Source organism: Boleophthalmus pectinirostris, unplaced genomic scaffold, assembly GCF_026225935.1.
Source record: "Boleophthalmus pectinirostris isolate CB_2022bp ecotype Guang Dong unplaced genomic scaffold, ASM2622593v1 HiC_scaffold_4, whole genome shotgun sequence".
Taxonomy (NCBI): Eukaryota; Metazoa; Chordata; class Actinopteri; order Gobiiformes; family Gobiidae; genus Boleophthalmus; species Boleophthalmus pectinirostris.
Genome location: NW_026571353.1, coordinates 25,147,634 through 25,167,959, shown reverse-complemented (window position 1 = coordinate 25,167,959; position 20,326 = coordinate 25,147,634). Strand labels below are relative to the sequence as shown.

The 20,326-nt window shown below is 37.7% G+C and overlaps 1 protein-coding gene across 10 annotated transcripts in view; it reads right to left on the bottom strand.

Annotated features, from left to right (window-relative positions):
* The window catches only part of camk2b1 (calcium/calmodulin-dependent protein kinase (CaM kinase) II beta 1), an 89,363-nt gene that overhangs the window by 42,759 nt on the left and 26,278 nt on the right, over positions 1-20,326 (bottom strand). For 7 of the 10 annotated variants that reach the window (XM_055162153.1, XM_055162155.1, XM_055162156.1 and 4 more), the window contains exons 6-12: positions 13,573-13,645; positions 6,875-6,977; positions 5,664-5,747; positions 5,146-5,240; positions 3,514-3,636; positions 3,290-3,373; positions 2,122-2,164 (exon numbers count right to left, since the gene is read on the bottom strand). In XM_055162153.1, coding sequence (XP_055018128.1) covers positions 2,122-2,164; positions 3,290-3,373; positions 3,514-3,636; positions 5,146-5,240; positions 5,664-5,747; positions 6,875-6,977; positions 13,573-13,645 — 605 coding nt within the window. Of the gene's footprint in view, positions 1-2,121; positions 2,165-3,289; positions 3,374-3,513; positions 3,637-5,145; positions 5,241-5,663; positions 5,748-6,874; positions 6,978-13,572; positions 13,646-16,174; positions 16,248-20,326 lie in introns of all 10 variants that reach the window. The other 3 variants (XM_055162161.1, XM_055162163.1, XM_055162162.1) reach the window with 1 other exon arrangement.

Genomic DNA, 20,326 nt, shown 5'->3' with positions numbered 1-20,326 from the left:
AGTCACTGAGGATGGAGCTGTGGTCTGCCTGCTGCCCACTGCCAGAGCCCAGGCACAAAGAACAACAAGAGAAATCCATGAGGAGTGCCAGGAAGAGTGTGGAGTCAGGAGGAAGGAAGGATAGAGCCAGAAAAGCTTTCAGGATTTAATGAAAGGATCATCTCCTCTTAAAATGTACACAATGACAAAAGATATTAGAGATAAGAAGATTTTATTAGGACACAAGAGTGAAGAGTATTGCATGTGGAACACTGAAGCTGTATCCACACACATATGTTCTCATTTCATACTTGATGTACTTTAAAAAGAAAGAGAATTTTAACTGAAACAAACACATTTGGTGTGTTGCTGCTAAATGTGAGGATGCTGCCAATCATATCTAACTATTCTGTGATAATTTACAACCAAAATGAAAACAAATGAGTGTGGACTTGTGACATTTGAAGATCCTGCAAACTGTACAATAAATGTTAGTGGTTAGTGCTGATGGTGATCACGACAGACTGCGTTAGTTCATGTGTGTTTGGTGTGAGCAGCAGAAATGCACAGATGTCCAGTTGCTTTGATCCATGTGGGATAACACTCTCACAGCTGCACAGCCAGTCCTTCTATAGGCCGCCTACTGCTTACTCACTCTAATCTGTAAATAAACAGATTATTTTATATGGCTCAATGTGACTGCTGCCTAGTCTTTTAAAAAGGTTTATGTCTGATACATACATCTGACGGCCTCACACTTAAAGTGGAGAGGATGAGAAGGAGTAAATGGTCAGTGTGTGTGAGGGGCTGACTCGTGCATGTGAGGACTGTCTCTTTGCAGAGCTTGCAGTGGCAGAACAGCTGCTGTAAATCTGTTTTTCTGAAGCAGCAAGCTTGCAGCAAACACAACATGAACAGATATGTGGATGCTTTAAACAGGCTCATGCCTAAGAATTCTTATTTCACTGACAACAACAATTGGACCGATGTGATTTAAAGAAGTTTACTTATTTTGGATCCCACTATGTTTATTTTAGATCTCGTCAGCACTCATGTGGACAAGATGTAAAATGAACTCTTTTTATAACAAATAAATACACAGACAGCGAGGACAGTCACTGAGCTGACAATGCAGTTTCAGTGCTCCTCTGAGTGTGAATGTGGCCACAGTCTCTGAGTCTCTGAACATGACAGGCAAATGAACAGTCATGAAACAATCTTTTTAGACAATCCAACACTTTGATTGTGGCCTTCACAAAACAGGGAGATGAAACACTGAAGGTGCATTAAATAATGTGGTTCTTTACATGCTCCATAATAAGCTGTAACACAAAGACAGTCTGGATGTATTGGCAATTCCATGAAAGTCTGTTTAAACAATATTGCATATGAAATAGTAAATATCCTTTAGAATTACCTACAGCTCATTTTTAGGAGAAACAAAACTACAAAAACTTTACTACATACAAAAATAGGCAAACATTCTAAATCAACTAATGACTAACTAGAAATTAGAAAAATATAAAGACATGTATACATTAATAATGTCTATGGGGAAAAAAACACAAAAGTAAAGGTAATTAAAAAAAATATAAGGAGGGAGAAAAAGTACCCAAGCATCATGCTACATCAGCACACATAAAGATCTATTTATCTAGCAGAGTAATTCTTGCAAAACCTTCCTCTAAGTCTTCAGCTTGTTTCTAGCACATTTAGAGGCAAATTGTTGCCTTAAATCACCCACTAAATAGACACAATTTAAACACTGCTTTTAGACTAAGGACTGAAGACATCAAGGAACTATTCAAACACAGGGCCCCAAACTCTTAACCCACCAACACAGCTACTTTGTTGAACATTGCAAAACTACCAGAAACCACAAAATAAATAAATAAATCAACTTTTAAGATTTAAAAGTTTTATAAGCAAATCAGTAAAGTAACTTAACATTTAGCAACACATTTGTAGTCCCACATGCATGGAGCAAGTCACAGTTACTCAGCGCTTTCATAATTGCTTCAACACTTTGTAAAAATAAACCGATGAACAAAAAGTTGTGCTCCATTCTAATATTATAACAGTCACATGAATAATAGTGACAGGTTCACACAAGAGGGAACAAGTCATTCAATCCACACTTACCAGAGAAATTTCGAGACACCAGCATGGTTGTGAGAATGGCTCCCTGAAAGACAAAAAGGATTCAGTTGTGTAAAACTATTATATAAATATATATAAAATATTATATAAGAACATTTCATTGTAAGATACTGCTTATATCTAAAGAATATGTAAGACACTTCTATGGGGTATTAACTGCTAACACATACGATATTTACATAATTACTTTTATCATTTTGTGCTAAATACACCTGAAACAAAATATTCAAATGTTTAATATGTTTCAGTTTTGTTTATTTGACGGTTTGAGAACCCCTGCCCTTACTCCCCATGCTAAGTCAGTCCTCCTTCAGAGTGCTATGACATTGCAGTTGTAGAGTATTGTCTAGTATCATGCTTTTGAATATTTATAGAAAGATTCAGTGTGGGAGCATGGGTGAGGTAGGCTTGTGGGCCGAGCCTTGGACAGAATCGTACTACTAACCGCAAAGAAGGTCTGAACAGTGCCTGGGAGAGAAATTACTCAAATTATCATCTTAAATTTTGGACCAATTCAAAGCCTTGTGACTGACCCATTTTTGATTATTCACAGACAAGCGTTGGATGCTTGTGCTTTGTTTAAGGCCACCTGCGCCTCTGCTCCCAGCTCCTCATGTGCTGTGATCTGAGCCAGGGCTGAGAGCAGACTGGCAACAGACGAGCTCCAGCGTCCAGAGAGCAGAGGCAGCATGACTTTATAGTAGCAACAACACTGTATATATTACGATCTAGTTTTATACTTTTTATCCACTGACTATGAAAGTATTCAGGAAAGTTCCAAATTTGACTTATATATATATATATATATATATATATATATATATATATATATATATTTTTTTTTTTTTTTTTTTTTTTTTTTTTTTTTAATAGACCATTGCATTTTGAAAATATAAAAAAAATAATGATTTGGACATTTTTAGATTTACTTGTAGTGGAAACAATAAACAAAACGTAGACACTTTTATTCTCAAGTAGAAATCAAAGTAGTGACACAACTACCAAAAATACTAATATAGTACTTAAGGTTTCAGAAACGTGTGACTGACCACAACCTACATCTGAGAACACTGAAACGCCAAGTGCATAAAAACACCAAAGATCAATGTGAGATTTCCCTTAAGAATAAAATGTTGTGCGAGGAACAGACCTTGAGTTTCCTCCTGGCGTTGAATTTCTTCAGACACTCCACAGTCTCCTGTCTGTGCATCATCGAGGCCACTGTGGACCGTTGCTGTAGATACAAAGCACAAATGAATGGATAAAATGTTAAAGAGATGTATTTTGTTTAATTTTTGGATAAGGTTACTAATGATTTAGATGATTTTGAGTAAATATTGTTGAACTTATGCATGAAAATCTAGGTGCACTTACGCAGACCCATGGGTGCTTGAGGGCCTCCTGAGCAGTGATCCTTTTGGCTGGATTAATGGTCAGCATCTGGTTGATCAGGTTTTTTGCCTCAGGAGTCACTGTGTCCCACTCTGGAGAAGGAAACTGCACAAAAATAAGAAGATTTTATTACTGTTTGTAAGCACTGGTTTATAAATTGGATTATGTTTTATTCAGTTAGGAAGAGTTCAGACTGTGGTTCTGGTCTGTGACAGTTTCGTTCTGATGTAGACTGGGTTTATCATTGTCTAGTCCTGGTTTAGTCCTGGTCTAGTCCAGATTTAGTTCCAGTGTCGATGTGGTATGTGCAAGTGTGAACGCACTCTCAATTAGTCAAAGCAAAAACGTCAATAAACACATTGAGAAGATTTAAAATATATTGAAAATAAGAGCGAACTAAAACCACAACAACTGAAATAATTATTTATTTAAGTACTTTTACAGCCACCTGTAGAGTAAGAATAAATTAACATCATATATTACTGTTATAAAAGCCATTACAGACTTGACATGTGACTTTGCTTTCAAATATTTTTTGACTTTTATAATTGATTGGAGAAATAATTAAAGACACAATGGAAATTCAACACATTTCAAAGACCAATAACAAAACGATTCATGGGTTTCAGGCATAAGGAATTCTTCCATGTAGTTCTGAATGGGGAAAGGTTCTCACAAAATCCTTCAAATCAGGAAGAAATCATTTGCCTGAAGTCTATGAATAACTCCCCAGTCATAACCATCAATTATGTATAATCCCTGTTGTGATATGACTTAATGTTATTAAATGAGTTGCTGAATTTATATTGTCTCACATCTTTTGGGGTGTAAGTTCTGAGCCTGCAAATCCCTATATATATAATGTTGTCCTTAAATCCTCTGATAAGCCCCCACTGTGACCCCTAGGAAGGAACAGGAACGCGTAGTAAAAAGTGGTGAATTTTCTATGAATCAGTGCTACAGAATCACGGTCCTGCTCCATCTCTGCATTGGGTTCTGCAGTTAAATATGAGCGAAGGTACGCCTCACTCTCTTGTACCCCCTGAAATATGAATGAGGTGACAGTTGCGTAACCACAAGTAAAAGGAATGAGGCCAGTGAAGAGGCTTGGGACCTTCTACTAAAGAGGGAGGAGCGGGGGAGAGAGAGATAAAAAAGAGATCGAGTGAGGAAGGGGGAAGACAGAGAGCGAAGGGAATAGCGAGGGAAAGAGAGGGAAAGAAGAGGGCAGGAGGGAGGGCTGTTGTAGAGAGAGAGAAAAAGACAGTGAGGGGACAAGAAGGAGAGAGGGAGGATGGAGAGTGAATGAGAGAGAAATAGGGAGTGAAAGAGAGACAGATAAGAAATTAAGGGGAGAGAAAAGGAGAGTGAGGGTTGAAGAAAGAGAAAGAAAGTGATAGGGAGAGAAAGAGAAACAGACAGAGGAGGGTAAGAGAGGGAGGAAAGAGGGAGAGAGAGCAAGAGAAGGTGAAATAAAAGAGGGCAGAGTGTTAGAGAAAGAGTAATAGGGAGAGAAAGAGAAACAGAGAAAGAGATTAGGAGAGAGGGATGAGGGGTAGAGGGAGGGGGAGAATGAGTCAAATAGAGAAAGACAGAGAGAGAGAGAGCACTCACGTCGTACGCCCCAGCCTTGATCTGTTGGTACAGCTTGTGCTGGTCCTCGTCCCAGAAAGGAGGGTACCCCACCAGCAGGATGTAGAGGATCACCCCTGACACACAAACACACGCACAACACACAAATATAAACACACTTACCAACCTACTGTTTGTGTTGTCACGATGCAAAAATTTTGATTTCAATACTAAGGAAAAGGCTAGTTTGATGCCAATTCCAATACTGCAATGATGAAAAAAAAAACACTTAACACACTTAGCACACAATAATAGTGTCTTCTTAAAGTTATCATGTGTTTCTGTACTGACACTGATAAATTTAACTCTAAAACTGTTCAAAGAAAGGTCAGATTTGTTATGTTTATGGGATATGGGATCTTTTCAGTAGTGATAATTGTTAAATGGAGTATCTATTATCTGATTTTCGACACTTTTGGCAACCCTATGTGTTTTATGTGTATATGTGTGCGTGCATATGTGTGTATTTTTGTGTGTGCATGCTCCCTGTTAAGACTCACCACAGGCCCAGATGTCCACAGGTTTACCATATGCCTCCTTTCTCAACACTTCAGGGGAGAGGTACCCCGGTGTGCCAGCAAACCCTGTGTAGAGATGGCACAGTGGAAGAAATAGATAAGGTCACTTGGATTCCTATTAAGTGCATAATAAAAGATTTATTGGTCTCACAGTGACGATAGATGATATTCTACACTTAATACCACGACAGTTAAAGGGCCTAGATTACACTATTTTCTGATCTATGTTATAATGTTGTTTCCTCATCAAAAACATATCTGGAGTTTGTTTTATGTCACACATGTTTAACACACAAACCCTGCATATTTAGTTCTTCTCTCAAAAAGAAAACACATCGGTTTGCAAGACAGAAGTGCTCCACTGTGTTTTTAAACTCTATACACCTTCACTTGAATCATCTGGATAATTTCAGGCCTGGAATTGCTAATCTCTACTGAACTAATGATAAAAGGTAGCTATTAACTGGTGGAAAACTACCACTTTATGATATTACTATGATATTGCATTTTGAGCTTTGGAGATGTACAGGCTAATAATAAAGGATTACTCAAACATGTGTGAATGAAACAAAACACAACTCCAGGTATATTTTTGAGGAGGTAACAGCATTATAACATGGCTTAAAACTCACAAGAGTCAATTTGCTAAATATAGGACCTTTCAGTGTGCCTGTTAACCAACTATTGCTACCTTTATGCCAAATGCATCAAACCTACTGTATCTTATATTCACTGATTAAGATCTTTTAAGTAACCATGGGTCAGAGAAAACTCAAACCAAAATGTGATATACTTCTGAATGGGCACCCCCAAAATGTAGTTTATAACAAGAATCTGAAACATACAGTATGAATCTGTTCTTAGTGCAGCCTTTAAAACAAGAAAAAAAATTGCTTTTCAAAAGTTTGGAGTTTTGCCCTCACATGAATGGTAACAATAATTAGCATGCCAGCAGAGCACTTCCTGGTTTGCAGAGGATAAAACACTTTATATTTAGATGCAGACAGCACACAGCAATCTCATTTTGATATATGAATATATCTGTACTGAGGCAAAACAAATTTTACTTTGTTACATATTGTATAAAGAACTTGGTTACAGCCCCTTTAATATATTGTATACTATATGTAGGTATTAGCAACATTACATTAAAAAGCAAAACCTAAAAAAAAAAGGTGTATTATTCTACTCACCAAACCAAGCCTGTTGGTCTCCCTGAACCTCGATGGCCAGGCCAAAGTCTGCCAGTTTTACCGCTGCGTTCTTGCATTTACTTGCCAGGAGCAGATTCTCAGGCTGGACAGAGATTGAGATGGAAAATAACATTATTGACATTTATAATACATTGTTAGTTGAAGAATGATTTCCTGAAGTATTGGGCAAAAGCTTCAGGCAGACCATGCAAAAATGTACAAACACAGATGCCACAAAAGCTGCTCTGGATTATGGGCGTGTTGACAAATCAAAATCATGACTGTATTGTGATATAGTGTTGATATTGTTCCAGATGTAATCTATCAATGTTTTATGTTTCTATATGTTTTAGTACATTTCTTTGCTGAAAAAAAACAAAACTGAATCCAAACAGGACATTTTGTAATGAATGAAAAAAAAAAAAGTCAATGTTTTGATTATTGTGGGCTGCTGTGTTTCTATATCAAGTATATTTTGGTATATTTTACTAAACAATTTTATGACAACAATACAGTTTTGTTCCTTGTTTAGAGAGAACATGTGAACTGCTAATGTAATAATACAAGAGAGATACAAGTAGAGTCTTATCAGTTTCTTTTGCATACTGTAATTAGACAGAATAATGTGTTTTTTACAAAGTCCTTGTGATTTACTTTTTGAGACTATTCAAATTGCGATTTCAATATTCAATATATCTTGAAGTCCTAAGGCCCAGTGCTATTCTGGATGTCTCATATTGAAAGAGTGCTTCGGCAGGTTAAATTCAGTTCTTTTTGTCATGCTCCCCTGTGGAGTACTGCTGTGGTCTATAGGCCCTATCTCAGTGGCCCAGATAATGCAGCCAGCCTCATTATTCTCTGTCAGTAGAGATCTCTAATAATGGGACTCTATTCCCGGTGGTGTGCGCTCTTTCACTTTCCCCCATTATAATTCAGTAAAGCCAGTTTAATCAATGACGGTGGAGGGAGGTGGCAATTATGAGTGACAAATAATGCACTGGTGCAATAATAAGTAACAAAAAAGTGAATGACATTATGGAAGTTTCCTGGGGAGATTATCTTAAGCGAGCAGAGACAGTTAGCGTTCCCAGATTATATTTAGGCTTATGCCACTTGCCTCCCCTGCACTGCAGCACCGCGTCTTTGCAAACCATCCTCACACTTCAGCTCGCATACCAATTTGTTTTGCCGTTAATTTTAACATTTAAAGAGAGCTGCATAAACATCTTTGGAAAAACATGTTTTTGTGTTTTTTGACAGATAAAACTGATTTTTTTTGGACTGATTTGATTATTTTTATTTTGAGCAAATGCAAATCACAAAAAATGTCTACATACCATTTAACAAATATTATTACTTAAAGGTGCACTGTGTAACTTTTTGGTTAAGGTTCTGTAACCTGCTTGTTTTCATGGATATGTCATTGCTCTGCTTGGAATGTTTCACAGTATGACATTAATTAAGTCTATCTTAAATTTATTCAATTACTGGTGGTTTTATAGCTTAAAAATATAAGAGAAGAGAAACAGGCATTCTGACTGTAAGCGGGATTGCCTTGCCATAGATCTGACCTGTAACTTGCCCTGGTTTGTTCTTCCATACAGTGCAATAACATTTCCATGGACTCTCCACCAGAAAAGTTACACAGTGGACCTTTAGCAAATATTATTAATTAAAAAAGAAAATACACGGCTCACTCGAAAGGGAGTGAGAAGAAGTAAAAATACTTATTTTTAATTTTGCATCCTTAAAAATACACTTTGAGGTGTAACTCTTCTGATGGGGAGTCCGCCACCTGCTTGTCTCCATGGACAAATTTTTGCTTTAATTAAAATGTTCCTCAATATAGCATTAAACATATCTATTTATCTATCATTTATTGTACATGTGTTTAATGCTCAAGAATACATTGAAAATCATGCACTCTAACTGTGAACTGGCTCACCTCTCCACAACTCTGACCTGTAACTTGGCCTGATGGTACCACATGCTTTTCTCAGTGAATATGGATAGCTTTTAATGTTGACCTTTTTCTATATATGATTCACTGTTTTATCTTTCCTGTACTATTTGTTTATTGCTCTTTTGACTGTTTTGATATTTGTTGTGTTAAGTGTATTTGAGTCCTTTAAACAAAATGAATTATGTATTTTATTATATGAATAAGCTTAATGTAATATTGTGGAACATTCTAGACAAAATGCTAACATCTCCATGGAAACAAAAAGGTGCTAGACCCTCCAACAGAAAAGTTACACAGTGCACCTTTAAAAATCCTGAACAGCTTTCTCCTGTCACTACATTATCTTCAACTTGAAGCCAGAAGTTGCCCACACTGCAGCAGGAGGATCATGTCTGAAGTTGGTGTGGGTGGGTTTACTGAGCAAGCACAAATAAATGTCACCAAGGCACAAAAACGCAACGTAAAACAAACAGAAAAACATCCACGAACAGGCAGCATCCCCTTCTCTTCAGACCAAGCCATAGACACTTGCAGCACACAGCAGCACACATCAACAGTCAAGGTAAAGTACAGTACGTCCTCGTAAAGGTGCATTCAAGAGCCTGAGTGGGTGTTTGAATGGAAAAGACTATTCCATGTTTCTTTGGAATGTACAGTATCTGTAAAAAAGTAATGAAGTATTGTATAGTGGGCTTTTAAAATGTACAAATCTAAAATATGAATTTATATATAAGATTAAGTTTTGGCCAATCAAATGCTCCCAAATATGTTGTTATACTGTAGATGAATTCACCAACATGTCACTATGGAGATACTAATGTTCCATAGTATGGCATTAAATGTATCTATCTTGCATTTATTACATTACAGTTGTTTTATTGCTCAAAACAACCTCTTACTTTGAGCGGGTTTGCGTCTACACAGATGTGACCTGTAACTTGGCACAGTAGCGTCACCTTCTTATCTCCGTGGTGATTGACAAATCTAATCCCATACTGTGGAATATTCCAGTCAAATCAATATAATCTCATAACATGCATACCTCCTCACAAACATACCTGGAGTTGTGTTTTGTTTCATTCACACATGTTTAACACACAAATCCTGCATATATATATACTATATATTATATATTATATATTTATATATTATATATATATATATATATATATATATATATATATATATATATTTATTTTTTTTTTTTTTTTTTATATCACTAGAAGCATTATGATTATTTCTGATCTACTAAACAAAAGCTAAAAGGTAACTGTTGAAAACTACCGCTCCATGACATCATAAGGTGGAACAAAGCATTTTGATCTTTGTAGAGGTAGACAGACTAAAAAACAGGTTTATTCAGACATGGGTGAATGAAACTAAACCCAACTCCATGTATATTTTTGAGGAGGTAGCAACATTATTACATCCCCTAAAGCTCACAAGAAGAATATAGGACTTTTAAAAGAAAGTTCTGAAGTAAAATCCATAAGTATATTTTTGTTGCTAGCCCACAATGTATTTTAATGCTGACCTACATAAATCTATTTTGATTACTGTGTTGACTTTACATTTGCCATAACCCAATTCCTAATTTGAGTGATCTTGTCACCCAGGCTGTCCTCAGTCATCACACTATGACCTATTGCATGAAACGCTCCCCAACGCTCGGGTGTGAAACCAGATCGGCGTCTCGGCTAAATAAAGAAATAGCCACAACAGTCCTGATCAACACAACACCCTCTGCTGGAATGCCGGGATTGACATTTGCGTCGACCAGTTCAAACTGACAAACGGACGTGACATACAGAGCACTATAAGACACCTGATCTCTCCATCATGTTGCTATGAGAGAATGGGAGGTATCAAAAAAAATATAATAAACTATTTGTTGCTCTGGAGATATGGAAAATTAGAATATCAAGTACATCATCTCTAATTAAAGTGATAGTATGTAACTTTCCAGAGGTGGAACTCAACTGCATGATTCCTTGGAAGCAAAATTAAAACCACTTAGGAACATTTTCCATACAGATACATATCTTTTAGTATAATACTCATATAATACAAGAGATTATATGAGTATTATAGCCAAAAGGTACAACATTTCCACGGAATCAAGCAGGATGGGGCCAAATAAGAGTCTGTTTTGTGGAGATGAAAGCTAAATTTTCTGTGCAATAAAAGCATCTATAATGTTCCATACGGCTTTAAAACTAAAGCACTGATTAAATTAAATTAACAGAAATGACTAGTGTAATGTACTAAAAAAAGAGTATAATATGATATTTCTGCATTTTTTATTACAATTCAAGTCCATTCACATTTTGTGCCATCAATTAAAACCTTTCTTGATGCATTATTAAATATCTATTGTTATTGATATAATGAAAAATACAATACAATATAAAATAATTTTGTCAGTATTGCCCAAACCTAGTTACAGTCATAAACCATAAAGAACTGACCTCTCACTCACTGCACGTCACCTATAGCATCCAGCTCCAGTCAAATGAAGCGTATCGAGGCTGGCAGTTATAGGGGCAAATTTGGAGCCAAGTTCTATGTTTGGAATTCCAACAGCAAGTATCATAGCAATCAAAGAGCCAATTCGGAGCGAGGCTGTTGAGGATAATGCCTCTTCGCGCCTGCACCGTTGGTTTGGCAAGGAGCAGCACCAGGCAACACTGTCTATCAAAAATGTAGCTAACGCTAATGGTGATTCATCTGTTATTAATGTTCGTATCTTGACATAGTGAAATAAAAACACCAGGATCATGTAGAGTGGGTTAATCCGAACATTTTAAGAGGAGACAGACAGCAACAGTTAGAGAAGAGTGACATTTTTCAATAAGAAAGTGAATTGAAGCCAGGGTCAATGGAGCTAGAAGTGTCCCATGCTCACTTCCTATTTGGAACGCAGTGGCTAACGGGTTTGCCATGTCCATTTATACATACAGTCTATGGTTACAACAGACCTCCACAAGGAGTAAATCTGATCTTGATAGGCCATCTGCTAATCCCTGTTTAATTATATCTAAAATAAACACTCTTTGTGCACAACCACGATTGATTAAAAACTAAAATTAGCCATCACTTTGAAGCATTGTGGCTGTTCCCTGATCTATAGAGGCAATCCAGCTCACATTGTGTTTGATAATCGATACTAAACCAGTACCTCCGAGCAGTAAATAAAGCACTGTCACATTAAGAGTCCTTGGGGGCCGCGCAGGATAGATTATCGACTCAGGCTTAGAAAAAGACTGGTCCTAAATGTTACAGAGCAAGAGCGGGTCTGTCAGCCTGACCAGAGAGGGGTAGAGGAGAGGGAGAGAGGAGAGGAGAGAGGAGAGGATGGGAGAGAAAGGAGAGAGAGGGAGAGAGGAGAGGACGGGAGAGTGGCAGAGCAAGAGAGAGGAGAGAAGGGGAGATGGAGCGAGAGAAGAAAAGGAGAGAGAGAGAAAAGAGAGAGGAGAAAAGGGGAGAGGGAGACAGAGGAGGAATAGAGGAGAGGGGAGGAGAGAGAAGAGAGAGGAGAGTGGGGGGAGAAGAAAGGGGGAAAGGGAGAGAGAAGAGAGACAAAAGAAGAGGGGGAGAGAGGAGAGAAGGGGAGAGAGGGAGACAGATGGAGAAAGGAAGGGAGCGGGGGAGAGAGGAGGGAGGGAGAGAGGAGAGAGACAGGGGAGGGGGAGAGGGGGAGAGAAGAGAGGGTAGAGGGGGAGAGAGAAGAAAAGGGGAGAAAGGGAGAGAGGGAGATAACATTGTATGCTGCAATGAAATATCTAAAACAGCACAGTCCAGACTCATATTGTAACATATTTGAAGAAGAGGGCCACAGACCAGTGTCGACAGTGAGTCATTCACACTGGTGCAGTTTACACAGCTTCGACAGAGCCCCTTTAGGGACCTTTAATAAGACTTGGAACAGCAGTCTTACGCCTGTATCACAGTGCAGTGTGATGTTATTAAGTAAATAGTAGTAGAATTACTTAAAGTTGTAGTGAAAAGTTGCCATATTCAGATTGGAGAATTCAACAGGAGGCTTGAGGGTCCCCGGGCCATAGTTTGGACACCCCTGACTTCTGTTTGTTATTACTCATTCACTTTTTGCATTACAACAAAAAAATGCATTTTAACAATATTCCTTATATCTGTATTAAATATTATTGACCTATAGAATGATTTGAAACTAATCAACTGCATTATTGATTCTTTGCAGCTGATTTCATCAACATTCATTGGCGGTGTGATGCTAACTGAAGGCTCTGTTCTGTATGAAGCTCTGTTACTTAAACTTCAATCTAAAGAATTAACACGCTCAAACATAAAATTACGGTCACAAGCTAGCATTAGACAAGTTGTTCAGTTAGTCTCTCCCATCTTTTTAGTGAAAATCAAACACTTAAAAAGAATCATGAACTCTCATATTGATCACATTCTCCTGAAAATGTTCTGTTTAAATCAATTTTGTATTTCTCTTGAGTTTCAGACCACCTTAAAACTTTTTGATGGTGCCTTGTGAATGTGTGCATTGTTTCCCCATGGTAACTGATAAACTTTCAGCCTTAGACATACACATAGGACACCCCTAGAATAATGTCACTGCAAAGTATCAATCGGCCTGAATAATGTTGTGATCTGTACTATGAGAAGGAGTGCGACATACAGACACAAACAGTACAACACACACACACACACAGACATCACACACCGTTACACTGACCCTTGCACTCACCTTTAGGTCCCGGTGCACCACGCCCATTTGATGGCAGTGAAGCACCGCCTCCAAAATCTGCTGGATGCAATGACTGCATGCAAACATTAGGGGGCGCATGTTAGTATGAGCAGCGCTGCAACTCTCGTGCACAGGCCAGATACAAGGGTGAGAAGGGACTGGGGGCAGGATATGGGCAATGACATTGGTTTAATAGACTCTTCTGTTTTGTTCAGGCAAAGCTTAGTCCAAAACATGTCCAATGGCAAAATGTAGAGTTAAAAAACAAACTCAGCTCTCTTATGGTATTGTAATCACGCCATTATATTATAAATAACTGTTTGTGGACCAAGGAGAAATACATACAAGATTTATTTTAATTGAATCTAATCTTTAATTCTTAAACTCCTACTAAAGGTGCATTATGTAATTTTTCTGGTGCAGAGTCCGTTAAATGCTTTTCTCCATGGAGATGCTATTACTTTGTCTGGAATGTTTCACAGTATGGGTTTAAACCTTTCTATGTTTATTGAGACCAAACCAAATTACAGGTCAGACCTGTAGAGAAGTGACCCCGCGCATAGTCACAATGCCTGTTTTTCTGGGTATTTTTGAGCAGTAAACCCATCTGTAATTGAATAAATGTAAGGTAGAGCTGTTTAATGTCATACTGTGGAACATTCCAGGCAGAGCAATGAAGTATCCATAGAAACAAGAAGGTGAAATTACACAGTACATCTTTAAAGTAAATTGTCTATTGGATTCTATTTCCATTGAGTTAAGTTCTGTATGTCAACAAAATATTAATATAGGAAATATTGACATGCAGCTATTGCATGTCTAATATAATACAGGCCTATAATACTCAAATTATCTAATTATATTAGCACAAAGACCAGGTTAGATACCATCTGAAGAGGATGGAGAAGGTGCAATGGAACAGACAACTGATATATTAAGTGGGTATGAAATTTAATAACACATTCAAATGTACACGAATTGGCAGCTCTTGGGCTGCTCCAGACTTCCTGTGCACTGACTGTAATCATATTTAATAAATCGTAATTACTGGTCTCCTATAGAAGGACAGATAAGGTAGAATAACAACTAAATGCTCAGATTCAGCAACAGGGGTATACGTTTTTAAATGGAATTACAATTTCTATACACTAAATATAAATGAATACACAAAGTACCTGTACTGGTTTGCAAATGTTTATGCTAAAACAGCTGTAATATAATAAATAGTACTTTGTTATAGGTGAAAACAATAATGATCTAGAAGAGAACAAAATGGACAAGTAATTTTTTTCCTAATAATCTAATATTATGTTTGTCAGCAATTATACAAAAAAGCACCACAATACTGTCTTCGTATTTATTGCAATTAGTAATAAAATTGTTAACTGTGCCATCTCTACTAATAAATCTAAATCTTTTCTATTAGTACCTTGCTATGTCACTGTCACGGGAGAAAGCCACAAGCATTAAAGAGCCCATATTACGCTAATTTGTTATCTGTGTTATAGTGTTGTTTCCTCATCAAAAACATACCTGGAGTTCTGTTTTGTTTCGTTCACACATTTTTAACACACAGGCCCTGCATATTTAGGCAGAATTCTTCTCTCACAATGAAAACGCTCTGGTTCACATCAGTACAGGAAGTGCTCCACTGTGTTTTAAATGCCATACATCTTTATAAGATCCCTTTTTCAGCCCTGGAGTTGCCAATTTCTACTAAACAAAAAGTCAAAGGTAGTTGTTGACCTAAAAACTAGCACTTCATGACATCACAAGGTGGAACAGAGCATTCTGAGCTTTGGAGATGCTGTGACCTGTAAATGAAACAAAACACAACTCCAGGTATGTTTTTGATGAGGTAACAACAGGTTAAAGCTCACAGGAGTCAATTTTGCATAATATAGGGCCTTTAAAGCCAAACTATGTTACTAATAAAACATACATCATGTGAGATTTGGACTATAGAACAATTTACTTTCAACTGGCAGCAATTAGAGCTGAGAAAAACAGCTAGACTTGTGTGTGGGCTTTGTGCTATGTTTTAATTAGACAGTACCCAAAATGCATGCATTAATCTGCACGATAAAACCCACAAAAACAATTATTGTGAGTTTTATAATGCCTTTCTTTGTTATCATTACACCGGTACATGTTTGTGTGCTTTGACATAGACTTGAGTGCTGCAAGGTGCTTCACTGCTGGGAGAGTAGGAGGAAGGTAGAATGAGATTTAGCGGGAACTGTATTGATTTTTGTTTTTAGAGCCCCTTTGGGAAAACTAACTGCTGTGTGGCAATGGTAAACTATGGCATTTATTACAGCACTACAGGTCTGTTCATTGATCCGTCAGTGCAACAGGAGATTTGTGTGTGACTGCATGGGAGAGGGGGAAAAAGGAGGAAAGGAGGGGGTAGAATTTGAGAAATAGCCTATCGAGTTTTAAAAGCAAAACATACATGAACGAGCATACAAGGTGCACAAGCAAACAGGCAGTTGTCAAGACGATACAGACAGAAGGGGGGGGTAAGAGGGGTAAGAGCAGGCAGGAGAAGGGCGAAAGGGGGAGGGGGTGTGTGATGCAGATGCCCTACACATGTACTAACCTTTAGGTCTCTGTGCACTATGTCATGTTGGTGAATGTGATGAACACTGTCTAGAATCTGATGGATACAGTGACTGTGAAGACAAAACAGAGAGGGGGGAGAGAGGGTTGGGGGAGTGGGGTAATGGAAGGGGGTGGAGGGGCAAAAGTGGTGAACGGGTGACGATGGAGGAGAGACAGGGATGTGATGAGTTTAGAGAGAAGAAGTGCGTGTGAAGAGGAGAGGTGGAGGAGTGGAGACAAAGGGTACAGTTTGTTTTGCTTTTTAAAAACAAAATGTGTAGCAGAACAACGTGCAAGACAATACCAGAGGAGGGAAGGGAGAGAAAGGGGGGAAGACAAAAGAGATGGGAGACAGATGACAAGAAAGGGGAGGATGCAATAGAGAGGATGGAAATTTGAGAAAGAGAAAAACAGGAAGAAGATACTAGAAAGTACTGTTGTCATGACAAAAATGGATACCTTACTAATTGATTGAAACTGGAAACTAGATATTAAACAAATATAAATTCTGAAAAATATATAAAAATATTTATGAAAGGTTTTAGAGTTATATTCTTAATCTATGTCAGAGGCAGTATAAGGTCACATGGTAATATTTAGGGCTGTAACAATAATCGAAATATTGTGATATTGTATCGTCACAGTTCTCACAATAATATCATAGACCAGGGGTGTCAAACTCATTTTGGTCCGGGGGCCGAATCCAACCGACTTTGATCCCAAAGGGGCCGGATCAGAAAACTCATGTCATATAACCCCCAAAAACAGCAATAAGTTCAAATAATTGTGCAGAGAAACGCAAATCTATTACAGAAATCTTTTTTAATTGATGAACTCTTTCTTTTACAAAATATTATAAGATTATGTACAAACCTGAAACTTTAAGATAAATGCAATTTCAACACAATGTTTTAACATGAACTTGTATGTAAACAGGAATAAGTCCATTTTTGTTGTAAAATCCTGCACTCGGCTCCACTTTTCTCATGTTGGACATTTTTCTGATGAGGGTGTCACGGTCAACAGTCAAAACGACTGTCCTTTAAGAGCATTTGGAAAGAGACAGGTCTTCATTTGTGCTGCTCTGGTGGGAGGGGCCACGTACAGAGACGCTGGAGATGCTGATATGCTCTGCACCGCAGAAAATTACCAATATTTTAATAGAAAATATACTTAAAATATTTTAGTAGAAAATCAGCCGAGGGGTACATTAAAGGTCTTGGAGGGCCGGATGCGGCCCCCGGGCCTTATGTTTGACACCTGTGTCATAGACCATCACAATATATCGAATTACAAGTCTCTGTTTAAATTAAGAGTTATGGTGCAACAATAGCTAAAAAAACAGAGGGAACTACACAGACCATGATCCTTTGCTCCATTTCAGTGTATACTATAATAGATAATATAGGTAGTTCTTAGTTCTTTGGATTAAGTCTTGTCAAGGCATTTTAAGACGTAAAGTTTTGTTAGCCTCCACAAAATATCGCAATAAATATTGTACCGTGAGGTTCATACTGTGAGGATATTGTTACACCCCTAGTAATATTAAATCAACTATAGTAATATTTTTGTGCTTAAAATTAGATTCTACTGGCTGATCAAGCCTGCGGTGCTTAGTGCTCCTGACAGGTCGCCCCAGCAACATTGAAGGACTGGTCAATGCTGTGGACAAATTTCCCTATGGGGACAATAAAGTACACTATGAAAAGATTGTAATACTGAAATTGGTATCAAGCTTTGTCCTTATAAAGAAGGAGAGAAACGGTTTGATAGGAAGACAAGAGAGAAGATAGAGTTGGAAGAAAACAAGAAATGGAAAGAGGAAAGATGTGATGATGACACAAGGGAAGGAGAGGAGAGGAAGAGAGAGGAAAAGAGCGAGAGAGAGTTCCTAAAAAACACACAGACAAAAAAAATAGGAAGTCTTGCAGAGATAATAATAGATGAAGGTAAAATGGAGGAGTTATGTTTAGGATGAGTCATGGGCGGGGGCTGAGGGAGATGTCAAACGTTTTAAATCACTTTGTCCTAACCTGCTTTTGATGAATGTGCTGAGTCTAAGAGTTCAGTTCACTTTCGGTACGCTTTTTAGCAATACATTAAGCATGCATTATGTAACTTTTCTCGCGGAGGGGGGCCTGAAATTCTCCTGTACGAATTTTATTGCTCAAAAACACTTTGAAAACCTCATGAAATCACCAGCTTGTCTCCAGAGCAATAGAAAGTTAAAACTGACATGGAGACGAATACGTATTATGACATCAGATCTTGATGGAGACAAGCAAGTTACACAGTGCACCTTTAAGATAAAAAACAAAAAACGTTTCCTCATTTATATATTGCTTGTAAAATGCTTGGATGGCTGCCTATTATTATAGACAAAAGCAAAAGGGTCTGTTAAAGATCCTCTATTATGCAAGATTTATTCGTGTGAACTTCATGTCATGTTATAATGTTGTTACTGCCAAAAAAACTTACTTTGAGTTGTGTTTTGCTTCATTCCCACATGTTTAGTAATCCTTTATTATTAGTTTGTTTACAGCTCCGAAGCTCAAAATGCTTTGTTCCATCTTGTGGTGCCGTGAAGCCGTAGTTTTCAAGTTAATAATTATCTTTTACCTTTAGATAGGAGATTAGAGATTGGCAATTGCAAGGCTGAGATAATCCAAATGATTCCAGTGAAGGTGTATAAAAGCAGTGGAGCACTTCCTGCATTACAACATCAGAGGGTGGAAGTGTTTTCTGTTTGAGAGAAGACCTAAATATGCAGCGTTTGTGTGTTAATCATGAATTAATGAAACACAACTCCAAGTATGCTTTTGATGAGGAAACAACATTATAACATAGATCAGAAAGGAGTAATATTGGAGCTTTTAAAAAGAGCGGAAACTTTCAATGCACTCTCCTAACTAAGTAAGATTTCTGTGCGTGGTTAGTTTTACAGTCCATTCACGATTTTTACAATTGTTAAACTTCAACCATGACATTTACTGGTACATTTCAGCACATTTTTGACAGATAATAATAAAATTGTCTAAAATATTGTCAGAATATTCACTGTTGTCAATATTACTCAACAGATAACTGCCATACACGTAGTTTTCGTGTTAACTCCACAGTGCTAACCTGATTCTGACAGATAGTATCTTCATCATCGCCGCCTTCAGTGTACACTTTGTGCCTGTCATTTTGAGACTCCTGTATTTCTGAGCGGCTGGTTGGAAAATGTGCTGGTCTTTTATTTTTTATCACACTGACTGAGTAAGATTTGTGCGACGCTAAATGTCTAGTGACAAGAGGAGAAAGAGGGAAAAGGCTGAGAGCTAGCTGACATGTTATGAGCGGATGGCACCAACTTTCTCTGTGTGGAGTTAAATGATGAAAAACATAAAGGGACACGCTTATTAAAAGGTGCACAGTGTAACTTCTGTAACAACTTAGAGGTCAGATCTGAAGAGAGGCAACCCCACTCACAGTGAGCCTATTTTTCTAGGTATTTTTGAGCATAAACAAAATTAATAATAACCAGAACGTGGCAAATGGAACATATCACCAGACAAGTAAGGCTAATCACACTGGACCTTGTTGGCATGTTGAAGCCTTAGAATTAGGGATGGTCATTCGATAAAATTTTCTTAATCGATCATCGGGAGAATTAACGATCGATTATTGATTAATCATTAACGGTTTTTATATACAAATTTATCATCATTACTATTACTATCTATACTACTAATCTGCATAAATAAATTCAACTTTACGACATATAAACCGTAACCACTCTAGAGCCACATCAGTCCGTTTGAGATTATAATGTGTTTAATGCAGATTTGCGCAAGTCTCACAGAAACGAAATTTAACACCGCATGGCTAATTTGCATAAATTAAGAGAAGAAAAAAAACAGCTCTTGTGCGCTGATGCAACACGACTCAGTGGAATACAGGTTAGTGTAACAAAGCTTTTTCCCACTGGACACCAAAACATATGTGCTGCTTTGTACACTGTGCACATGGCCTCCCACTTGTACCGAACGCAACGGAAAGCGTGGAATTTCTTGTACAAGTCATCGTTAAATACGCATTTGCGCTTCGGTACGCTGCAGGCTGACTGTTTGTGTCTCGCTCCTTCTGAGTGCAGAGAGCTACATGT